This window comes from Nannospalax galili, unplaced genomic scaffold (assembly GCF_000622305.1).
Source record: "Nannospalax galili isolate Female #2095 unplaced genomic scaffold, S.galili_v1.0 scaffold139, whole genome shotgun sequence".
NCBI lineage: Eukaryota > Metazoa > Chordata > Mammalia > Rodentia > Spalacidae > Nannospalax > Nannospalax galili.
This window is the reverse complement of record NW_008345884.1, coordinates 165,823-185,384: the sequence shown is the minus strand read 5'-3', so window position 1 is coordinate 185,384 and position 19,562 is coordinate 165,823. Positions and strand designations below refer to the sequence as shown.

The 19,562-nt window shown below is 37.8% G+C and overlaps 1 protein-coding gene across 2 annotated transcripts in view; it reads right to left on the bottom strand.

Moving 5' to 3' along the window:
- Spef2 (sperm flagellar 2) overlaps positions 1–6,753 on the bottom strand; it is a 176,260-nt gene extending 169,507 nt beyond the window's left edge. The window contains exon 1 of one of the 2 annotated variants that reach the window (XM_029567817.1): positions 6,577–6,753. In XM_029567817.1, coding sequence (XP_029423677.1) covers positions 6,577–6,745 — 169 coding nt within the window. In that variant the 5' untranslated portion in view covers positions 6,746–6,753. The remainder of the gene's footprint in view (positions 1–6,576) is intronic. The other variant, XM_029567816.1, reaches the window with a different exon arrangement.
- Between the last annotated feature and the right edge of the window lie 12,809 nt (positions 6,754–19,562).

Here is a 19,562-nt window from a genome sequence, read left to right as displayed (position 1 = left end):
TATGGTAAAATCATAACATGTCAGGATTTTTATATAGCTCTGCTTTGATATGATCATGTTTCATTGTATACATGTATGAAATTTGTAGGAGCAATGGAAATTTATCATATTAAAAAGAAAAGAATAAAAATGATTTATTTAGGTCATATTACGTGAAAATTAAAACATATATAGTAGACAGGGAAGGAGAAACTTGGCATATACTGCACATTTTTTGCACTATATCTAAGCATGGTTTAATGATATGCTGACAAGAAAAAGATATACCTTTGCATCACAATGGAAAAATACTCTGCAACGCTAACAGAAAATGTGGCTATATTAATTAACCAGAATCAATATTAAATAAGTGATATAAGAATAAATATAGGCATTTAATCTGAAAAATATCAATGCATCAAGGAAATGTAATCATTAAGGTTTTTGCATATGCTAAATATACACACACATATCTATATGGTCAAATAATTTGAGTTAAAAATGGCAGAACTACATGGATAAAGAGATTCACAATCAAGAAAAAAAGTCTAGACATTAGATAAAATCAATAAAATTTAGTGAACATACAGGAATTTATGAATAAAGTATGCCCAGCTGGGTATGGTGGCACAGGCCAGTAAAACCAGCACTCAGGAGGCTGAGACGAAAGGATCCCCATGGGTTCCAGCCCACCCTGGGCTGCGGAGTGAGTACCTGCCTCTAAAAGTCAATCATATAAACAAATAAATTATGCCTATAAAATTTAAGGCAACAAATAAAGAACACTACTCTTAAAATCTACTAATATTTAATATAAATGGAAAAATTAGGCATTTGCGGAAATGCAACCAGAAAAACCAATAAATAAGTTTAGAATATTTCTTAAAACTCACAAAAATCAATCTATTTAGTGTTTTTTTTTTTACTTTCATATAAATAGTACTTTTGGTACTAATTAATATAATTAAGAGTAAAGATATACTCTAACAGAAGAATTTACAAAGATTGAAATTTCAGAAGCTTTCAGTTATAGAAGGAATCCTAGAAAAACGTTTAAACAGTGTGTCTTCCTTAAGTATCATGAAGTAGATAGGTATCACTCAAACAGAATCGAATCCCATTGTTCATACAGACAAAACATGTACATTATAAGAGTAGAACAAATTAAATATTAACTCGTTTTGAGGGTTCTTCTGATTGGTAATAAGCAATTTGATTTATAAATTTGCTTTCTTCTGACTGTGCCCGACCACCAAAGCTGCGTATCATGTGAATTTGTAAATATACTTATTCTGGGGGACTTGTCCTCCATGATAAATTGACAAGTTGAATCATAAAATCAAATAAAATGTAATTTCACTTAGTATCAAAGAATCCCTAAGAACTTTCTTCCACAATACAAAGCTAAGGATCGAAGAGCTCAAGATGACCTCTTAAGATGCAAAGTCAATCTAAACCAGTGCATTCCTTTCACCTCACTCCATAAATTCTCACGTAATAAAGGGTCTATTATGTGACAGGCACGATGTGAGACTATGTGAGGCAATATTCTAAAATGAGAGGCAGAAAAAATATTGAACTAATGTTTACTAAGCATCCAGCAGATGTAAGCCTGTATTGTTAATGGTTATCATTTACAATTAACTGTCCTTTTCCCAAATACATAGTAATCCTTATGATTTCACTGAGAACAAGAATGGGCTCTAAAGATTATTATTCCTACTTTGGATTTTACAATATCAAGACATAGAGGTACTTCTTTTCTGAATGCAATTATCTATTTATTGTTCCTTAGAAACCACTGATAATGTTTACAATTATAGACACAGTTAAAATATGAATAAATTTACTTAAACTGTTTGATATATCCATAGCCAGAATCCAAAAGAATACTGACTGTTAGGTATGCTTGTCTTTATGACTGATCTGACCTTTACCTTACGAGGAGTTTGAGGCATACTTACGGAGAACGTTTAGTCATAGCATTTTGATGCTAGTTTATTCTTAGAGTGAATTCATATGAGTATTATAAAAGAGGGGCAATGTTTATTTTATAAAAACCTAGAGTGGGATGGCAGAGATGGGTCCTTTGATGAAGCAGTTGTTGTGCACGTATGAGGAAATAAGTGCAGAATGTCAGCATCCATGTCAGAGGTATGGTGGGACATGCTGTAACCACAGCACATGGAGGGCAGAGACAGCCTGCTTCCGGGCGCTCTCTGACCAGACAATCTGGCCTAAACAAACTGCAGGTTCAGTGGGAGAACCTACCTCAAAAAAAAAAAATCAGTGAATAACAATAAAGGAGAGCACCTGACCTCCACCTCTCGCATCCACATGTGCACACACAGGCAAGCACACATGTACATGAAGATGCATACAACACACTAAATAATAAATAACAGAGATCACAGGGGATTTTACAGCAAATCATTCAGTAGTATTACCCTGTCACTCGTTTTTAATTATGAAACTAACTGGAATTTCAGATAATTTTGGATTGTGCACATCTCATATACAGCTATGCAAGCATTATTTCCAAGGAATGCGATTCAGTTAAATAGAACCCATTGAAGGCCATTAGATTTTGTAGCATAGACTGGAACCTTCCTATGTTAGACTTAATTAAATCTTCTGAGTCTCCCAAGAGCATATACAACCACCTTCCCAAGTGGAAGATGACTATATTCTCAGTTGAGATAATCAGAATGCTTTTTCCTCTCCTATAGATAAACAGGGTAGTTCAGGACTTTAAAATATTGCCTCACACAGTTTGTGTAATATAACAGACCCTTTATTACATGAGAACATATGTCTTTCAATATAATCTAGAAATCAATTGGCTTTGACTGCCTTTCCAACAAATAAAGCATTATTTAGCCCTACCAAGGCATTTACATGAGGTTTTCACCTTGTTTCTTTATTCCACAAGCAATGAATGGACTAAACCAGTCCTAATCAAATGCTAATAATTCCACCTTTGTCACTTAACCACCTGGGAAATGCCTTATGTCCTGAAGAGTTATATAACATGTCTTGGTGGTTACATTTCTATACTTCTATTTCAAATTGGATGATGATCCTTACAAAATGAGTGAATGTTTGGAGGATAGATGGATGACAGATAACAGGTGAGAGATATCCCTAAGTACAAACTGTAATATAAAATATAGTGCCTAAAAGCAAAAGTCAAAGATTTAGGTTCACATCTTAGCTCTACAACCTATTAACTAGGTAACCTTGACTAATTACACATTCTATCATTGTCTACTCAGCTATACTTTTGGGAAATTGCTTTTAAAGTTATTTTTAAAATCAAATAGGCAACAGTATAAAATGTCTTAGCATTGAGCATGACATACATACATAAATGCTCATTAGTAAATAACAACTGATACTGTTATGATTTTAAGTATGAGCTTTTTTAAGTATGAGCTTTATTTGAGAAAATAACTTTTCAAAAAGCTCCTACATTACCTTCTGCTTATTATATTTCAACTACAGTTTTCTCTTCTTTTTATGAAGCTTGAGTTCCCCTTTGAATTTCTTATTTCTTGCTGTATTGAATTTTTCTTTTTAAACTCTAAAATCAGCAGGCAAGGTGGCACGTGCCTTTAATCCTAGCCCTTGGGAAGCAGAGACAGGTAGATTTCTGCTAGATCTAGGCCACCCCGGTCCACACTGTGACTTCCCTGACTTCCAGAATGGCTGGGACTAAGGAGACCCTATCAAAAAAAAAAAAAAAAAAAAAAAAAAAAAAAAAAAAAAAAACCCAAACCAACCAACCAAACAAACAAAAAAAAACCAAACCAAACCAAACAAAAAATCCTTAAAATCAGTACAAATCAATTCAAGCAAAAAAGTTAAATAAATAAAGAAGGAAAGCTATAACTCCTTCTTCCACAGAATAACCAGTATGACATATTGGTTTATATCCTTCCTTACTTTTTTTTATGCTTATATAAACCACAAGATGAAGCTCTGTGGGTAGCCAACATGTTAATATAGTATAGCACATGTGCTTCTATTCTTGAATGCCTGTATATATATATTAACATAAATTATTATTATACTAGTCACAATAACAATATACTATGACAGTTTGTACTTAGTAACAAACATTCTCATGAAAATGCATTAAGGTCAAAAGTTATAGTAGTTATAATAGCCATTCAATAGCTTAAAGTAATACAGAGTTAGAAAAAAATCATTTATGCAATTCTTTATATGTTGAAGGTATTCAAATTGTTTTTGACTTTCTTCTCTATTCCATAATCAACATACCAATGTACATCTTTGTTCAAATATCCTTACATATTGATGCTTTAAGATGACAGATGATGAAGGGCTGGAGAGATGGCTCAGCAGTTAGGAGCACTGACTGCTCTTAGAGAGGATCTGGGTTTGATTCCCAGCACCCACATGGCAGCTAATAACCATGCATAACTCCAGTTTCAGGGGATCTGATGCCTTCTTCTGACCTCCACAGGCATCACATGATATGGGTGCACTTACACACATGCAGGCAATACTCTCATACACATAAAATAAAAAATAATAGAAATTTTTAAAAAGATGTCAGATGATGAAAAGTGAGATTTAACATCTACTATACCCCAAGTTCAAAGCTTTACATCTATTATATCATTAATCTTGATGTAATTGATGAAGCATCATTGTAACTAATATTTTTACATATGATGAAATTTAGGCAAATAGCTGTAAAAGCTACTAGCGGTGGATAAATATTTCAACCCAGGCAGCCTGGGCTCAAGTTCCTTCCTCTTATACAACTTTTACCCAGAAATCCCCAAATTACTTTCTTTGGCAATTACAAATATTGTTTCTTTCTATGATAATTTCTACAAATTATTCAGTCTTCCACTGCACCCCACAGAACAGCGTATCTAAGGATGAGGCATTTACAGGAGGCAGTGTGTTCCCTTAGGTAAACACAGATCCTATCTTGACTATAAACACAATTGCCTGTGCTGTGGAAAGCCCATTCCACATGCTATTTTGCTGCCTCAGAGACTGTCTTCTCAGACATCTTGCAGCAATTGGGATTCAGAAAGTAAACAGTGTTGCTAGTGTTTAAAAGGGAATTAGAGTGTCTCTGCCAATGGCTTCCAGATTTATACTTCAGGAGATAGATGAGAATTTTCCATTCATAGTTTATGGTGTTACAAATTTTATTTTAAAAGCCTCCAGGCTTTTAATCTTCAAGAATGAAGTCATTCTTCCTTTCAAAAGTAAATTTCTTACTTATTAGAATTATAACCGCATCTACTGTTTTATTGCTTCTGATATAATTTATTTACTTTTTCCACAAAGTCCTTTAGTCTACAAGAGTCCTGGGGACTTGAACAAAGGGTGTGGTTTTTATAATCAAATAAATGAGCAAACTTAAGCAAGAAATTAGTGATTGTTGTAGCTTTAGAAGAGTACAGCTTCGGGCATGATACTATGTTTTGTATGTTATGCTGAGAGAGGAAGAAATGATAGATGCTAAATATTGTTCTGAATTCAACATCATATCTGAGGAGAGGAACCCTCAGAGACACAAAGACATAGACCACTGCAGAAAATGTACTGTAGATGTAATGCAGCTTATAGAGGATGGAGGTGGATTGGCAAATAATAAACCTAATGTTTACACCTCAAGAAATGCAACTGTAGACACTGAGTTAATTCTTGGGTTGATAATAACCGATTCACACCTGCACAAACACGGTTGATCTATCAACTTCCATGGATTACCTAAGACTAAAGTGGTAGCAAGTTGTCAGTGAGACAAGAGTTCCTCTGGGAAGACAGATTGAAATGATTTGCACCGAAAACCTCTTCCCTGGAGGAAAAATCCAAACCAGTTGACAAAAGAGCTCTCACTGTGCTACCCATCTCCCTCTCTGAGGGGGACAAAGGGTGTGCTGCAAAACTGGGCTCAGAAGCACTTGGCTGTCATTTACAAGTGTTTGTAACTGCTAGGGTGGTTCGATTCAGGAGCTTTGGGTAGTACCTACATGACTGATAAAACCAAGTTGATTAAGTGCAGCCAGCAAGGGTAAGCAGTGCCTCATTGACTGAAATGTGTAAACTGACTGAGCTTAAAGTTTCTAAAATTGGCAAATGTAACACATTCCACATCGACTCATTTTACATGCACCCTCCCCCGCTGAGTGGTTAATTGGGACCCTCTGTAAGGCTTTCTTGTGCTTCCTGTTTGGCAGACTGGACAAGCACACAGTGTTTTCAGATGATGTCAAGGAGACAAAATTAGGGTCAGACTTCAGACAAGAGGAAAGTTCAGACAAGAGGAAAGTTCCCTCCCAATGGGCACAAAGGAGCCCATCCAAACTTAAACCTCCCTGAATGCTTAGAAATACACACTAATCAGAAATACTGAGGGCAGAGACCACGTGATTAAGGGTAACACCAGAGGAAGGGCTGGGTGTGAGAAAGGCTGGAGGGAGCAGGGTGATCTTTAGGACTCGGAGCGCTGGGCAGCCTGTGGGGTGCTCTGGCACCTCGCAGGCCACCATCCGAAAGCCCCGCTGCACTCCCCTCATCCGCTGGCCCTCAGCTGTGGTCACTCACTCACGGTCCGCGACACCTTCAACTCCTGGTTGAGCCACTGGCACAGGATCTCCGACATGGCTCGCTGGCGCCTCTGACCACTAGCAGGTGCTAGGAACTTGCAGGAAACACGGTCTAGGGCCCAGCGTCCTCCTGTTGTCCAGGGCAACCCGTTGCTAAGGAAGCGCATCCAGGCCTGAACTAAGTAGCAGGCTCTGGAAGAGAAGCCAGAGGCTGGAAATTGTCCTCTGCCCCCTACTGGTTTGTAAGACCTGAGCATACCAAGCTCAGAAGGCCAAGAGTGTGAACAGCAATTATAAAACTGAAGATTTCTTTTCAAAATCATTACTTATCAGTTGAATTACAAATCTTCATTTCTTATATGTAAACAACCGAGGGTGACTATGAAGAGTTACCGAGACCAGGTTGCAAACGATGTTATGTGTTACAAAGCACTTCGTTCAAAATAAGTAAACAAAGCACAATTTTAAAAAGCAATTATATTTTTCTTAATTAGAATTTTTCACCATCAGTGAAGCTCAAACTTCACAACCACATTTGAGCCTGAACGGGTGCTTTCTGCTTTTGAGCTCAATAGTTCCTTGCCTGGATAAATGGCTTCTGTTCTTTGTACCTCATCCCCCTTTCCTATAGTTGTAGATGTAATGTGTGCTTTAAGGTTGTGAGGAGTCAAGGAAAACTCACACATTATGATGTGTGGCTCACAGCAGAACTTCAACATGTATTTGAAACTTCCCTTTTCTTCCAAGTCTATGTGAGGTTTTATATTTTACAAATTGACTGGATTTGTCATAGATTATAGGTGATTATATTTCAAAAGGTTTGTGAAACAATCATTTCATATGGATGCTTTGATTTTACTCATAAATATTTTGAAATCTATTTTCACCTAGAGTCATAGGCAGATTTTAAAATCTCAATTGTTTTCCACATATGTCTTGGAGTCATTTCTTCATTTTCCCCCTCATCACCTTCAATCATCCTCTTATTACCACTGCTCAGCAGGGTTTGCAGTGACCTGGCTTAGCTGACATTTATTCAGGAAAAAGATATTTGCCTTCATGACCACAGTAATCAGCAGCCCGGTGTCCTTGTCAGACTAACCTGTACAGCACATGCAGTTCTTATCCCTAAAACCTCACTATAGTCCTTCACTCCGACATTTCACGAATTCCACTAGAATGTTTTCTTTACTGTTATCCAGACACTATGATATCTTCAGTGAGCCAATGCAGAATCTTCAAGTGGAATGATATATGATCAAGCAGAGGAGAAAACAGAACACACTGAAGGTAATAAGGGCAAATATGTGTTGCTGCATTAGGGATCCTTTTGCTTTATATATATAATTGTGCATGTGTATTAAATCTGTATATATGTGAAATAAATAATATTTCCAGGCTTACCAGGCTCCAATGCATAGTTATAAACCTATTGTCACACAGATAGCCTTGATTAAGTTCTGTCAGTCACAAAACAAAACAAGCAGGCATGAGTGTAGGAAAGGCATTTGCAAGGATGAGGGATGTGGAGAGGGATGGAATGGAGATCAAAGAGGTTGAGGTGAGGATATTCAGAATGCACTTTACACACACACACACACACACATACACACACATGAAATTATCAATGAACAACTTTACTTTCTTTGTAATTTTGTTTATATTTCTTTCCTTGAGCATAACTTTCCCACCTCAACACATTTTCACCATCTTCTCTCAGCAGCAGAAGCAACTTCCTCTTAGACAACAAACCAAGTCCATTTTCAGGGTCAAATTCATGAACACCAATTTCAAAAAACCTCTTCTTTCTTCCTCCACTCTTACCATACTCCTGGGAAAAGGGCTCTCTTTTTACTCTTTATCCAAGACAAATAATTTATTTTGAATTTTAAAAAATCTTTTCTATTTGTGTGTCTGTGTGTGTGCACCTGTGTGTGTGTGTGTGTGTGTGTGTGCACATGTGCCACATGCCAGCAGGGGTCTTTAAGGCCTGGAGATGGTATTGGATCACATGGAACTGTAGTCACAGGTGTCCTTAGCAATCAGATGAAAGTGCTGGGAATCAAACTCTGGTCCTTTGCAAGAGCAGCAAGTGTGTATATGTGCTGAGCCACCAGACGAGTAAGAATTAGCAAATGCCTTTAGCTAGGCAAGCAACTCAGTTTTCAATCTTCTTTTTCAATATAGTTTCAAATAAATATTGATTTAAGCTCTCAGAATTGGAGATAGAGTCAGTTCCTTTTAATAACAAATAATAGTAACATTGTGAAATTATGATTCTAATTTAAAATTATTCAACTCTTTTACATTAAAGCAGATATGATCTTTTTCTTTGCATGGGTTATTTTCCAGATCCTTATGGTTTGTAATATGTGGACTTCATTCTTCTCAAGTAAAAGTTTAAAATGTTCAAATTTAGAAAGCAATTAGATTTGAAACAAAATCAAGTAAAAAAAAAGATATGAAAATACACACTGAAGAAAAGACAGCAGCTGCAACAAATGCTGCTGGTCAAACTGGATGACTACATGTAGAAGAATGAACCTAGATCCTATCCCTGACCTGCAAAATATTCAACTCTGAACGGATCAAGGATTTCAACATAAAACCCAATACCCTGAGTCTGATGGGGAGAAAGTAGGGAATACACTTCAACTTATAGGCAGGATATTCTGAACAAGACCCTGGTAGTTTAGGCATTAAGACCGACAATGCCCAAATAGGACTTCATGAAACTAAAAAGTTTCTACAGAACTAAAGACACCATCATTCTAGTAAAGAGACAGCATATAGAATTAGAAAAAAATAATCTGGTAGAAGGCTGGTGTCTATAATTCAAAGAACTCAAAAAACTAATTACCAAGTAAGCAGACTATCCAATTAAAAATTGAAGCATGGAGCTAAAGGGTTCTCAAAAAATAAATGTAAATAACTGAAATACTTTTTAAAAATCTCAACATCTTCAGCCACCAGGGTAATGCACATTAAGAATACTTTGAGATTTCATCTTTCCCCAGTCAGAATGGCTAAGATCAAAGAAAGAAATGAAACCAAATGCTGACATAGATATAGGGAAAAAGAAATACTTATTTACTGTTGGTGAGCGTGCAGATTGGTGCATCACTTTGAAAGTCAGGTTGGACATTCTTCAAAAAGCAAGCTATGATCCAGCTTTATTACTCCAGGGCATATTCTCAAAGGACTTCATAGCCTACGACAGAGATACTTGCTTATCCATGTTCATTCACAATATCCAGGAAATGAAAACAGCTTAGATATCCTACAACAGATGAATGGATAGTGCAAACGTAGTTCATTCAGAATGGAACATTATTTAGCTGTAAAAAAACTGAAATGATCAAATTTGTAGGTAAATGAATGGAGCTGGAAATAATCATTCTGAGTGAAGCAACCCAGACTCAGAAAGACAAATATTGCATATTCTCATATGAGTATGCTAGTTTTTAATTTTAACATATAGTCATTTAAACTGGAGGAAACATAGAAGGCAGGAAACTAGTAAGAGACCTTAGTGGGGAAGGTTCAAGGAAAGGGAGAGAGAACATAGGTGGTAAGAAGGGGGGAAAGGAAATAACAGGAGAGGGATGGTTAAAATATGGTGGTGTATGGGGTGGAAGGGGACAAGAGTGAGTTTGGAGAGGGATAACTAACACTAAAGATTTTTGAAAATGTCACATGGAACCTTCTATTGTAGAACCTTCATATATATTATATATATATATATATATATGGAGTTCAAATGGAGTGACCCTATGTATTACTACTTTTCTGTTGCTTTGATAGAAACAGCATGACCAAGGGAGCTTATAAAAGGAAGTACGGTTCCATCATGGCAGAGACACTTCACAGTACAAGTGACGGGAGCAGGTTAAACACTCACATGTTCAAGCAGACACAAGAAGACAGTGCCTGGAGATCTGACAAGGCTTAAGAACTGTGTAAGCTCACCTCAGTGACATGCTTCCTCCAGCATGGCCACACATTCTAAGACCTCCCTAAACCGTGCCACCAACTGAGGACAAAAATGTCTGAATACTTAGAACCTATGGGGGACATTCTCATTCAAACCACTACACCCTGTACCTGGGGGACAATACCTCTTCCAGACATCACAGGCTATAAAGTAAAAAGCTCAGTGACAGATATGGGTTACTTCTTTTGGAATGATTGGTCAGTGGGTTTCCATAGCCCCCCAAATATTATGGGCTATTGACATTGTTCTTAGTTACTCTCCAATACTTGACAGTAAGATTGTATTGCTGAAGGCATCGCATATTTGAATCATGTGACATGGAATAAATCAAGCTTGTGCAAACCTGGAAACTTTATTCCTAGTAAGTGGCTTTCATAATGCTGTAACTTGCTATGCATGCTACTGGGGGAGAAAAATAATCAACATCTTACCCAGCTGTGAGCCCTGGAAGCTGTAATAACAACTGGTCTAGTAAGATGGGCTCACTTATGCAATAGTGGCAAAAATGTTTTGGGAGTAATCAATCACTTTCTGGTTGGATTTAAAGCCTACTCCACAAGAGTGAGCTCATGCCTGGCACTGTTAATTGAGCCAAAAATCTATGGCTGGCTAGGCCATAGACCTTAGCTAAGAACCTAATACTATGCCTGGGAGAAATGAACAGAGTAATAAACTGCTTCCTAAGTAAGTTTGTCTCTTTATAGCCATAGATTAGTACATCTTACATCCCTTATCAGAGAAGCTACTTTTTGTAGTAAGTTGTGATTAATTAGAGACCCATAACTGGTCAAAGATAAGATACTGCTAAGTGCTCAACTCCAAATGGGACATCAGTATCACACCTTTCCCCACAAGGCTCAGAAATCATTTTGGAAGAAAAGACAGAAGATTGTTAAGTTCCAAAGGGAGTGGACATCTGCATGAAACATTTACTGGATATGACAATGCCATTACTCATGTGAATTCACAGAGGTTGTTACTGCATGCCCAAGACCTGCATGAGATCAAGCCAGCCAAATTCCCAGCATGGACTGGGAGGAATTCATAAAGATCCATCCCTAGATGATTAACTGTTGGCAACTGATGACTGCTGAGGGAAGAGAGTCAGTTTTTCTCAGAGCTGTGGCCACTGGAAGACTATCTATGCCCCAGTAATGGCCCTATACACTATACCTATGGACATATAGACAGCCCTAAGTGGGTTCAGTGGGTTTGAAAAAAAAAAAAAAAAAAACAGCATGTGAAGTTCGGAGGGAAAAGTGTTACTGGGCAGAGGTGAGAACAAAGAGAGAGAAAAAGGGTGTATTTGATAAAATAGCACTACATACATTTATAAAATTCTCAAACAATAAAACAACTTGATTCCTTTTGAGAAAAATTGAGTTGTTTTCTGTAAGTGAAAATTATAATTTACAGATGAAGCTAACTTTTTCATAATTTTTGTTCCAATTTTGTCTTCTACCACAATGAAGGAGGTGAGAACAAAGAGAGAGAAAAAGGGTGTATTTGATAAAATAGCACTACATACATTTATAAAATTCTCAAACAATAAAACAACTTGATTCCTTTTGAGAAAAATTGAGTTGTTTTCTGTAAGTGAAAATTATAATTTACAGATGAAGCTAACTTTTTCATAATTTTTGTTCCAATTTTGTCTTCTACCACAATGAAGTTATCAGAGAACTTAAGAATCTTAAAAAAAAAAAAAAGAACCAGAGGGATCGCTCAATTTTAATTTTAACTGCTTTTGCAGAGGACCTGGGCTCAAATTCCAGGATCCACATGGCAGCTAATGACTGTTTGCAACTCCAACTCCAATTCCAGGTGATCCAACACCCTCTTCTGACCTTCACAGGCACTGCATGACTCAAGTGTTCTTACATACATGCAGTCAATACACTCATACACATAAAATAAAAAAAAACAATAAAATATTTTTTAAAGAAGAATCTTGGGGCTGGAGAGTTGGCTCCGCAGTTAAGGACACTGGCTCCTCTTGCAGAGGACCCTGATTTGATTCCCAGTACCCACATGGTGGCTAACAACCATAACCATCCATAACTCCAGTTTCAGGGGAATTCGACATCCTCTTTGACCTCTGCAAACATTGCATGAGAGGGGTGCACTTATATACGTGTAGGTAATACACTTACACAAATAAAATAAAAATAAGAAATAAAATATTTTTAAAAATTAAAAAAGAAAATAAAATCTTAAATTTATCTTATTGATTCTTTAAGAATTTCATACAATGTATTCTGATCACATTCAGAATCCTTCCCATCTCCACCCCACCTTACTAATAGCCCCAATGCCATGCTCTTCCCATCTCACTGGTCTGCATACCTTCTTAAATATTTCCACCCACATTATTCCCCCTTTGACTTTCAAGTAACATGAGTTCTGTTATCCTCCTCACCTTCTCCATTAAAAGATTCTTTTTTCCTCCTTTCACAGGTTCCTTTCAATTTCTGCCTATTATATACATTTACTCCCATATAAGTACAAATATACAAAATAGGAAATAGGATTCATATATGAGATTGTGGTGTTTGCTTTCCTGAGCCTGAGTTACCTTACTCAGTATAACTTTTTCAAGTGCCATCCATTTTCCTGCAAATTTTATAATATAATTTTATGGATGAATAAAATCCCATTCATCAGTAGATGGACATGTATGCTGATTCAATTTCCTGCTATTTTGAATAGAGCAGCAGGGTGTATGCCCCTGGGTGTATGCCCAGAAGTGGCATAGCTGGATCATGTAGTAATTCTAATTTATTTTAGAAATCTCCACACTAATTTCCATAGTGGCTACACTAGTTTGCACTCCCACAGTTAGTTACTTTTCTCTTACTCTCTTAAAGCACCATGACCAGAAGTGGCTTATAGAAAGAGGAGTTTATTTTGACTTATGGCTCTGAATGGAGAGTCCATGATGGCAGGAGGCTCAGCAGGCATGGCAGGAAGAGTGGGAAGCTGAACATCCATATCTCCAACTGCAAGCATGAAACAAAGAGCAATCAAAATGAAAGCGGGACAAGGGAACAAACTCCCAAAGCCTGCTCCCAGGGACAGCTTCCTCTAACAAGGCTGCACCTTCTAAATGTTCTATGACTTCCCGCAAACAGCACCACAAACTAGGGACCAAAAGTTCAAATACCTTAGCCATGGGGGACATTTCTCATTCAAACCACCATAGCCACCACCCTTGAAGTACATCTTTCCCCTTGCCTTTGACAGTGGTTCTTGTCATTTGTTTCCAAGCTGTTCTCATTGATTTCTTTGATGATTACCATTCTGATTGGGATGAGATGTGAAGTTTTGAGCCCTAAATTCATGTCATACTTTTTACTTCTCTAGTAAAAAAATCAAATAGTACCAGTAGCCCTTCTTAGCTTTAGTGACTATACTGAGATTTTTCTTACAACACTGAACTTCTGTAATAGGGTATAGATACTACCTCTATCATAAACTTTGCTTCTAAAAAAACTGAGTCTTACTATCCCCCTCTCAGGCTCTTTCTTTTCCTTTACCACCATGGTTCATTCCATTTTACTGACTCCTGCTGTTCCATCAGGATATATATTCACATATAAGGTTTTAGTATGAAGATTCAAAATGAGAGAAAACATACCTCATTTGCTTTTCTGAGACTATGTTATTTCACTTAATATAACAGTTTATAGTAGGAGACAGATGTTACCAAGGAGGAACTGGGAGAAATAGGAATATTTACCTGGGAAGGGAGGAGGGAAGGATGCATAAGGACCCATAGGGGTAAAGGGAAAGAAGTAGCTCAAGAGAGGGGGGATAAGAGGAGACAGGTATTATCAAGGGAAAAATGGGGGTACAATAACTCCAGAGGGAAGAGGGATGTTAGACAGGGAGAGAGAGAGGTAAGGCATAAATAATACTTAGGTGGTGTAAAAAAACAGAGGGAAATGTATTGATTCAAAAACCCACTGGAAAAAAAAAACACAGACAATATCTGAACATAAGAACATGTGTATAGCTGAAGGCTATATAACAAGATACACAGTGCCAGACAGGAGAAACCTTCCTTCAAGTTGGTTGGTCAGTGTAGTCCAAGAGACTTCCAAAGTAACACAGGCTATTGCCACAGCCCTTGATTACCTCATTGATCTTGAAGGTAAGACCTTATTATTGAAGGCAGGACATACTTTGAACACAGGACTAGGAGCAATAGAGCTAGAACTTCAGAGAGGATACTATGCAAGTTGCTAAGGGAGAAAATCAATCAATGATTCATTCCCAGCTTTAAAACCCAATAACCACAACAATGACCAGCACAGCAAACTATATTGGTTCAGTATTAGCATTTTTCTCTTGGGGATAATCACATTTATCTAATTGGACTTAAAGCCCTCTCAGTGGGAATGAACTCGTGTGTGGCAGTGTAAACATGTTCAAATACACATGGCTGGAGAAGTCCTAGAACCTAGAGGAAACCCTACATCTGTCACATCCCTAGACAAATGTAATTCCTTACTTTATGCTAAGCATATATCTTTACATTTACAGGCAATATACCATCAAAGAATCTTCTTTTTCAACAGATAGAGACTATTACAGAATTCTACAAGTAATACAGATAACAAGTATTTATGAGATGTACAACCCTAAGTGACACATCTACAGTGGAACTTGTACCGCTAAGGCTCACAGAACATAATGGAAGAGGGATAGAGAGAACACTAATGCATCTCTCACCTCTCACCTGCAAAGCCTCCTCATTCAACAGAAGGCAATGAACACTGAAGGCCATAACTGGCTAAAGTGTAGATAATAGGAGATTGCAGAGTATGTATCCCTGGATAGGACTCATATTAAACTTCATCCACTCATGGCTCAGGGACCATTGTGGAAGAGGGGACAGAAAGATTGTAAGAGCTAGGGGTGGTACATGACCATAAGGAAACAGGCCTCTGGGAGCTTGAATCATATGAATTGACAGCAATGATAACAGAATGCTCAAGATCCATGTAAGCTCAATCATATGAAAGCAAAAGTACAGAACTGAGGAAATGGGCAGGAGGCCCCAACCTTAGTGGAGAAACTATTGACTGATAATCACTGCTGAGTGAGGGAGAGTTGATCTTTTTCAAGGGAGTGACGCTGGGTATGCTGAGCAGGCTCTAGTGAGTGAACTCACACTGAGAGACATCTGGGTACACAAACCTGAATTGATTGGCCTTAACATATATGACAAAGTGCATCAAATCATTTGGGGGGGACCTTTTGGGGGTACAGATAAGGGAGAGGGTATAAGTATGATTAAAAGATGTATTATGTGAAATGCCAAAAAGATCAATAAAAATATACACTGAAAAAAGAAAATGGAGTTTTTATGTGTGCCAAGTAGTCCATTATAGTTTATCTCTAAAACACATTTAGAATTCCTGTTTTAATGAACTGAGTAATCCCTAGGAGTCACTGACCTCCATACTTCCACTATTGATAAGATTTTTATAATGATTGAATGATCATTATGTATCATCTTCCTGTATTTCTCAATACTTCTGACATACTAATCTTAATTTAAACCCAGCTTTTCTAACTTACAAAGGAGCAGTAGTTCAAAATGTCCTACAAAGGTTAAATCTAGACTTTGCAGTTACTCTATAGTCCAGTTTGATTCTATTTAATGACTATTTAATTCTTTATACTCCTTTATGAGCAACAAACAATATGCCACACAAATTCCTGACACTGTTTTCCTGACCAGTTTCACTAAATCTTGTTTTTTAATTCAAGTCAGATTTTTTTCCCTAAAGTTACCACAATAGCCTTTACTTATAGGCTATTCTTCTCATCTCTAGGAGGCTCAGCAGAATTAGATATAATGAGTATATTTATTTTCCATTTATGCATGCCTAGAACAGTCAAAATTCTGTGGGATTCATCAGCACATGTCAACAAGACTTGTAACACACACCACTGATTTCACCATAGGTGAATTGTATTTTCAATTTATTATTTTTTTGGTATCAGGGCTGGTTGTAATTTCTTTGTGTTTATAAGAATGCTAATCACAAAAGGATGTGTGAACATGGAAGATGCTTTTTCCCATGATTTTTCTTTTAGTTATGACCATAATAAGGAACATCAAACTTTTCATCCAGTAGCAATAAACTATAAAAATGGAAAACCACATACAGCAACCTTTAGTCATGTGTATAGCATGCATTCTTCTTAGCTTTCTTTGTGGAAGAATCTTCCTGATTTATTTTAAAGATATGGACACCTAGCAGAGAGTAAATATCTCAGTGTGTATATGAAAAAAGCTTTGCATTTAAAACTTCTGAGATTCAGTGGGTAAGATATTGGAGAATAAGGAACTCTAGATATAACAGGAGGCCTCCCTGAGTCTTTGGCCAAATATAAATCCCATCATGCCAAAGGAGGTAGGTACATAATTGGAGATTCTGGATGTTGTATATTGTTAGGAGTCTGGATTCTAATCAATCAGAGTGGAGAGAAATCATTGAAAACTTAGAGCCTTCAGGAACAAAACAATAAATTCTATTGACATTCTTTTGATTACCCACTAGAACTTGATGGTGAGATCCTGTTGCTGAAGGAACCACATGCTTGCTTCTCAGGATGTAGAAGATATTTGACCTGGTATCAACCTGGACTCTTCCTCCCTCCCAGCTATCTTTCATAGTGCCAGAAGTTTATATATAGTCTGCTGGGAAAGAAAAGTCATCAATTGTCTTACCCAACCGTGAACCCTGTGAATTACAATAAGGGCCTGCCTGGAAATATATGCCTACTTATGAAACAGTGTCATGGTAGGAGTAACCAACTGCTTTCTGATTGGATTTAAAGCCCATGTCATAAGAGGGAACTCATGCTTGGTACTGTAAATTTGTGCAAGAACCTGTGACTGGATAGGCCATAGTCCATCAGGAGAAGCTACTGTATTATTTTGCTAAAGAGTTGTTATATCAAACTGTTTTCTAAGTACTTATTTTTATACCTATAGATTACTGTATCTCTTTGTCCTCTACAGAGAAATTCCTGTTTGAATGGACACAAAAGACTAATGACTGGTCAAAACGTAGAGAATAAATGATTAAAAAGTGCATTTAGGAATGCAGCAACTATGTCACACCCTTTCCCCAGAGGCTCAGAAAACTTTGAGGAAGAGTGGAAAGAGATTGAGCCAGAGGTGGGGAAATACTACTGCAAAACCCTGTCTTTTGGACATGATGAGGCCATTGTGCTAACAAACTCATAGTAGCTGTGGTATCTGCATAAGACCGAGCCAGAGGTGGGGAAATACTACTGCAAAACCCTGTCTTTTGGACATGATGGGGCCATTGTGCAGGAGATCAAACCAGCTAAGATTCCAGCATAGAAGGGGGAGGGGCTCACAAAGCCCCACCCCTAGCTGAGGAGCTCTAGGCAGTGGCTGGGAGATTAAGTTTGTTCAGGGCTATGGCTCCACTTATGTTGTTTATGCTCTAGTGGATGACCTATGTGCATAGGGGCAGCACCAACTGAACTCAATCCTTATTTTTTGAAAGGTAAAAGAAGAACTGAAGTTTGGAGAGGGACATGGTGGGAAGATCTGGGAGCTTGAAGGGGTAGTAACAGTCTATATGATCAAAGTACATTATGTACAGGAATGAAATTCTTAAAGAATACGTAAGAAGTTACAAATCAGGGTAGAAAGATGACTCAGGGTAAAAGCACGTGTCATGAGAGCCCAGTGACCTGAGTTCAATTCCCTTGTAAAGATGTAAGAAGAGCAACTCCAAAAAATTGTTCTCTAGTTTCCATATGCACAGCATAACATGTATACAATGATACCCACATAACATGCACAATAATCATTATTACTAATAATAAATCTTTTTAAAAGGAAATTAACTACCAGAGCTCACTTGAGATGAAAGTGATGACAGGGTCCCTTCTCATACTACTTTATAACCTCTCACATTCTTCTGATGACTTTTAAAAATTATTCTGTTGCTCTGCTTCCCTGGGTCTGCAGGACCCATGGGCCTCTCTCCAGGGTAGGCCATCGCAACCTCTCTGCGCCTTGAATCCTCCAACCTCATTCACCCTCCCATCTCCCCCACCGATCTCTCCTCCTAGCCTGGGTCCTGTCACATTCCTTGTCTTGGGGCCCCAGACACCTGGGGAACCAATACTGCTTACTGATCCTTTGCATCAAGACCAACTTAGTGCCTTCTGAGGTCCCCAGGAGCACTCTGGGCTTGGCCACGCCCTCACCTCCTTCTACTTCCCTGGACCTGCACCACCCACCCATCTCTTTCCTAGACACCGGGTCTGACCTTTCCTCTTCCTGATCCTTTGCATCCAGATGAACCCAGCTCCTCAGTGCAGTCCTCAGTAGCCCTTGGGGCCACTTCCCACCCCCATTTGCCTTTGCATCTCTGGGTGGCAAGGCCACCAGCTGCCCTAGACCAGCATCTTTCCTTGGCCTGGTTCCCATGCCAGTCCAACCCCAAAATTCCTGATACCAAAATCTTTCCTGGAGGGATCCAGACCTTAGGAGAAAGGCTGAGAGCATCTGATCCTCACCTGACTTGGGCCTCTGGGGGAACTCCTGAAGATAAAAGCAATCTGGACACTCCAATATCAAATCAAAAGAGAGAACTGGAAGCTTAGACAAGCCAGATTTTCATGCACAAAAAGTAAACCACAAAGACATTTAAAGTTCAAAAAAAAGAAGACCTAAATTTGAAGGCTTGAGTCTCACACAAGAATCAGAAACTGCAAAAGAAATCCATATGTCAAAATCTGAGAGAAAAAATAATAACATGATAAACCAAAATAACATATCCCCAACAAATACCAATAGTCCTCTAGAGGAGTACAATGAAAACCCCCTAGAGATTATGCAGGACATGGAACTCAAAAGAACAATTATAAACATGATAAAAGAATTAAATGAATTAAAGGAACACAGAAAGAAATCAAAGACCTGAAGG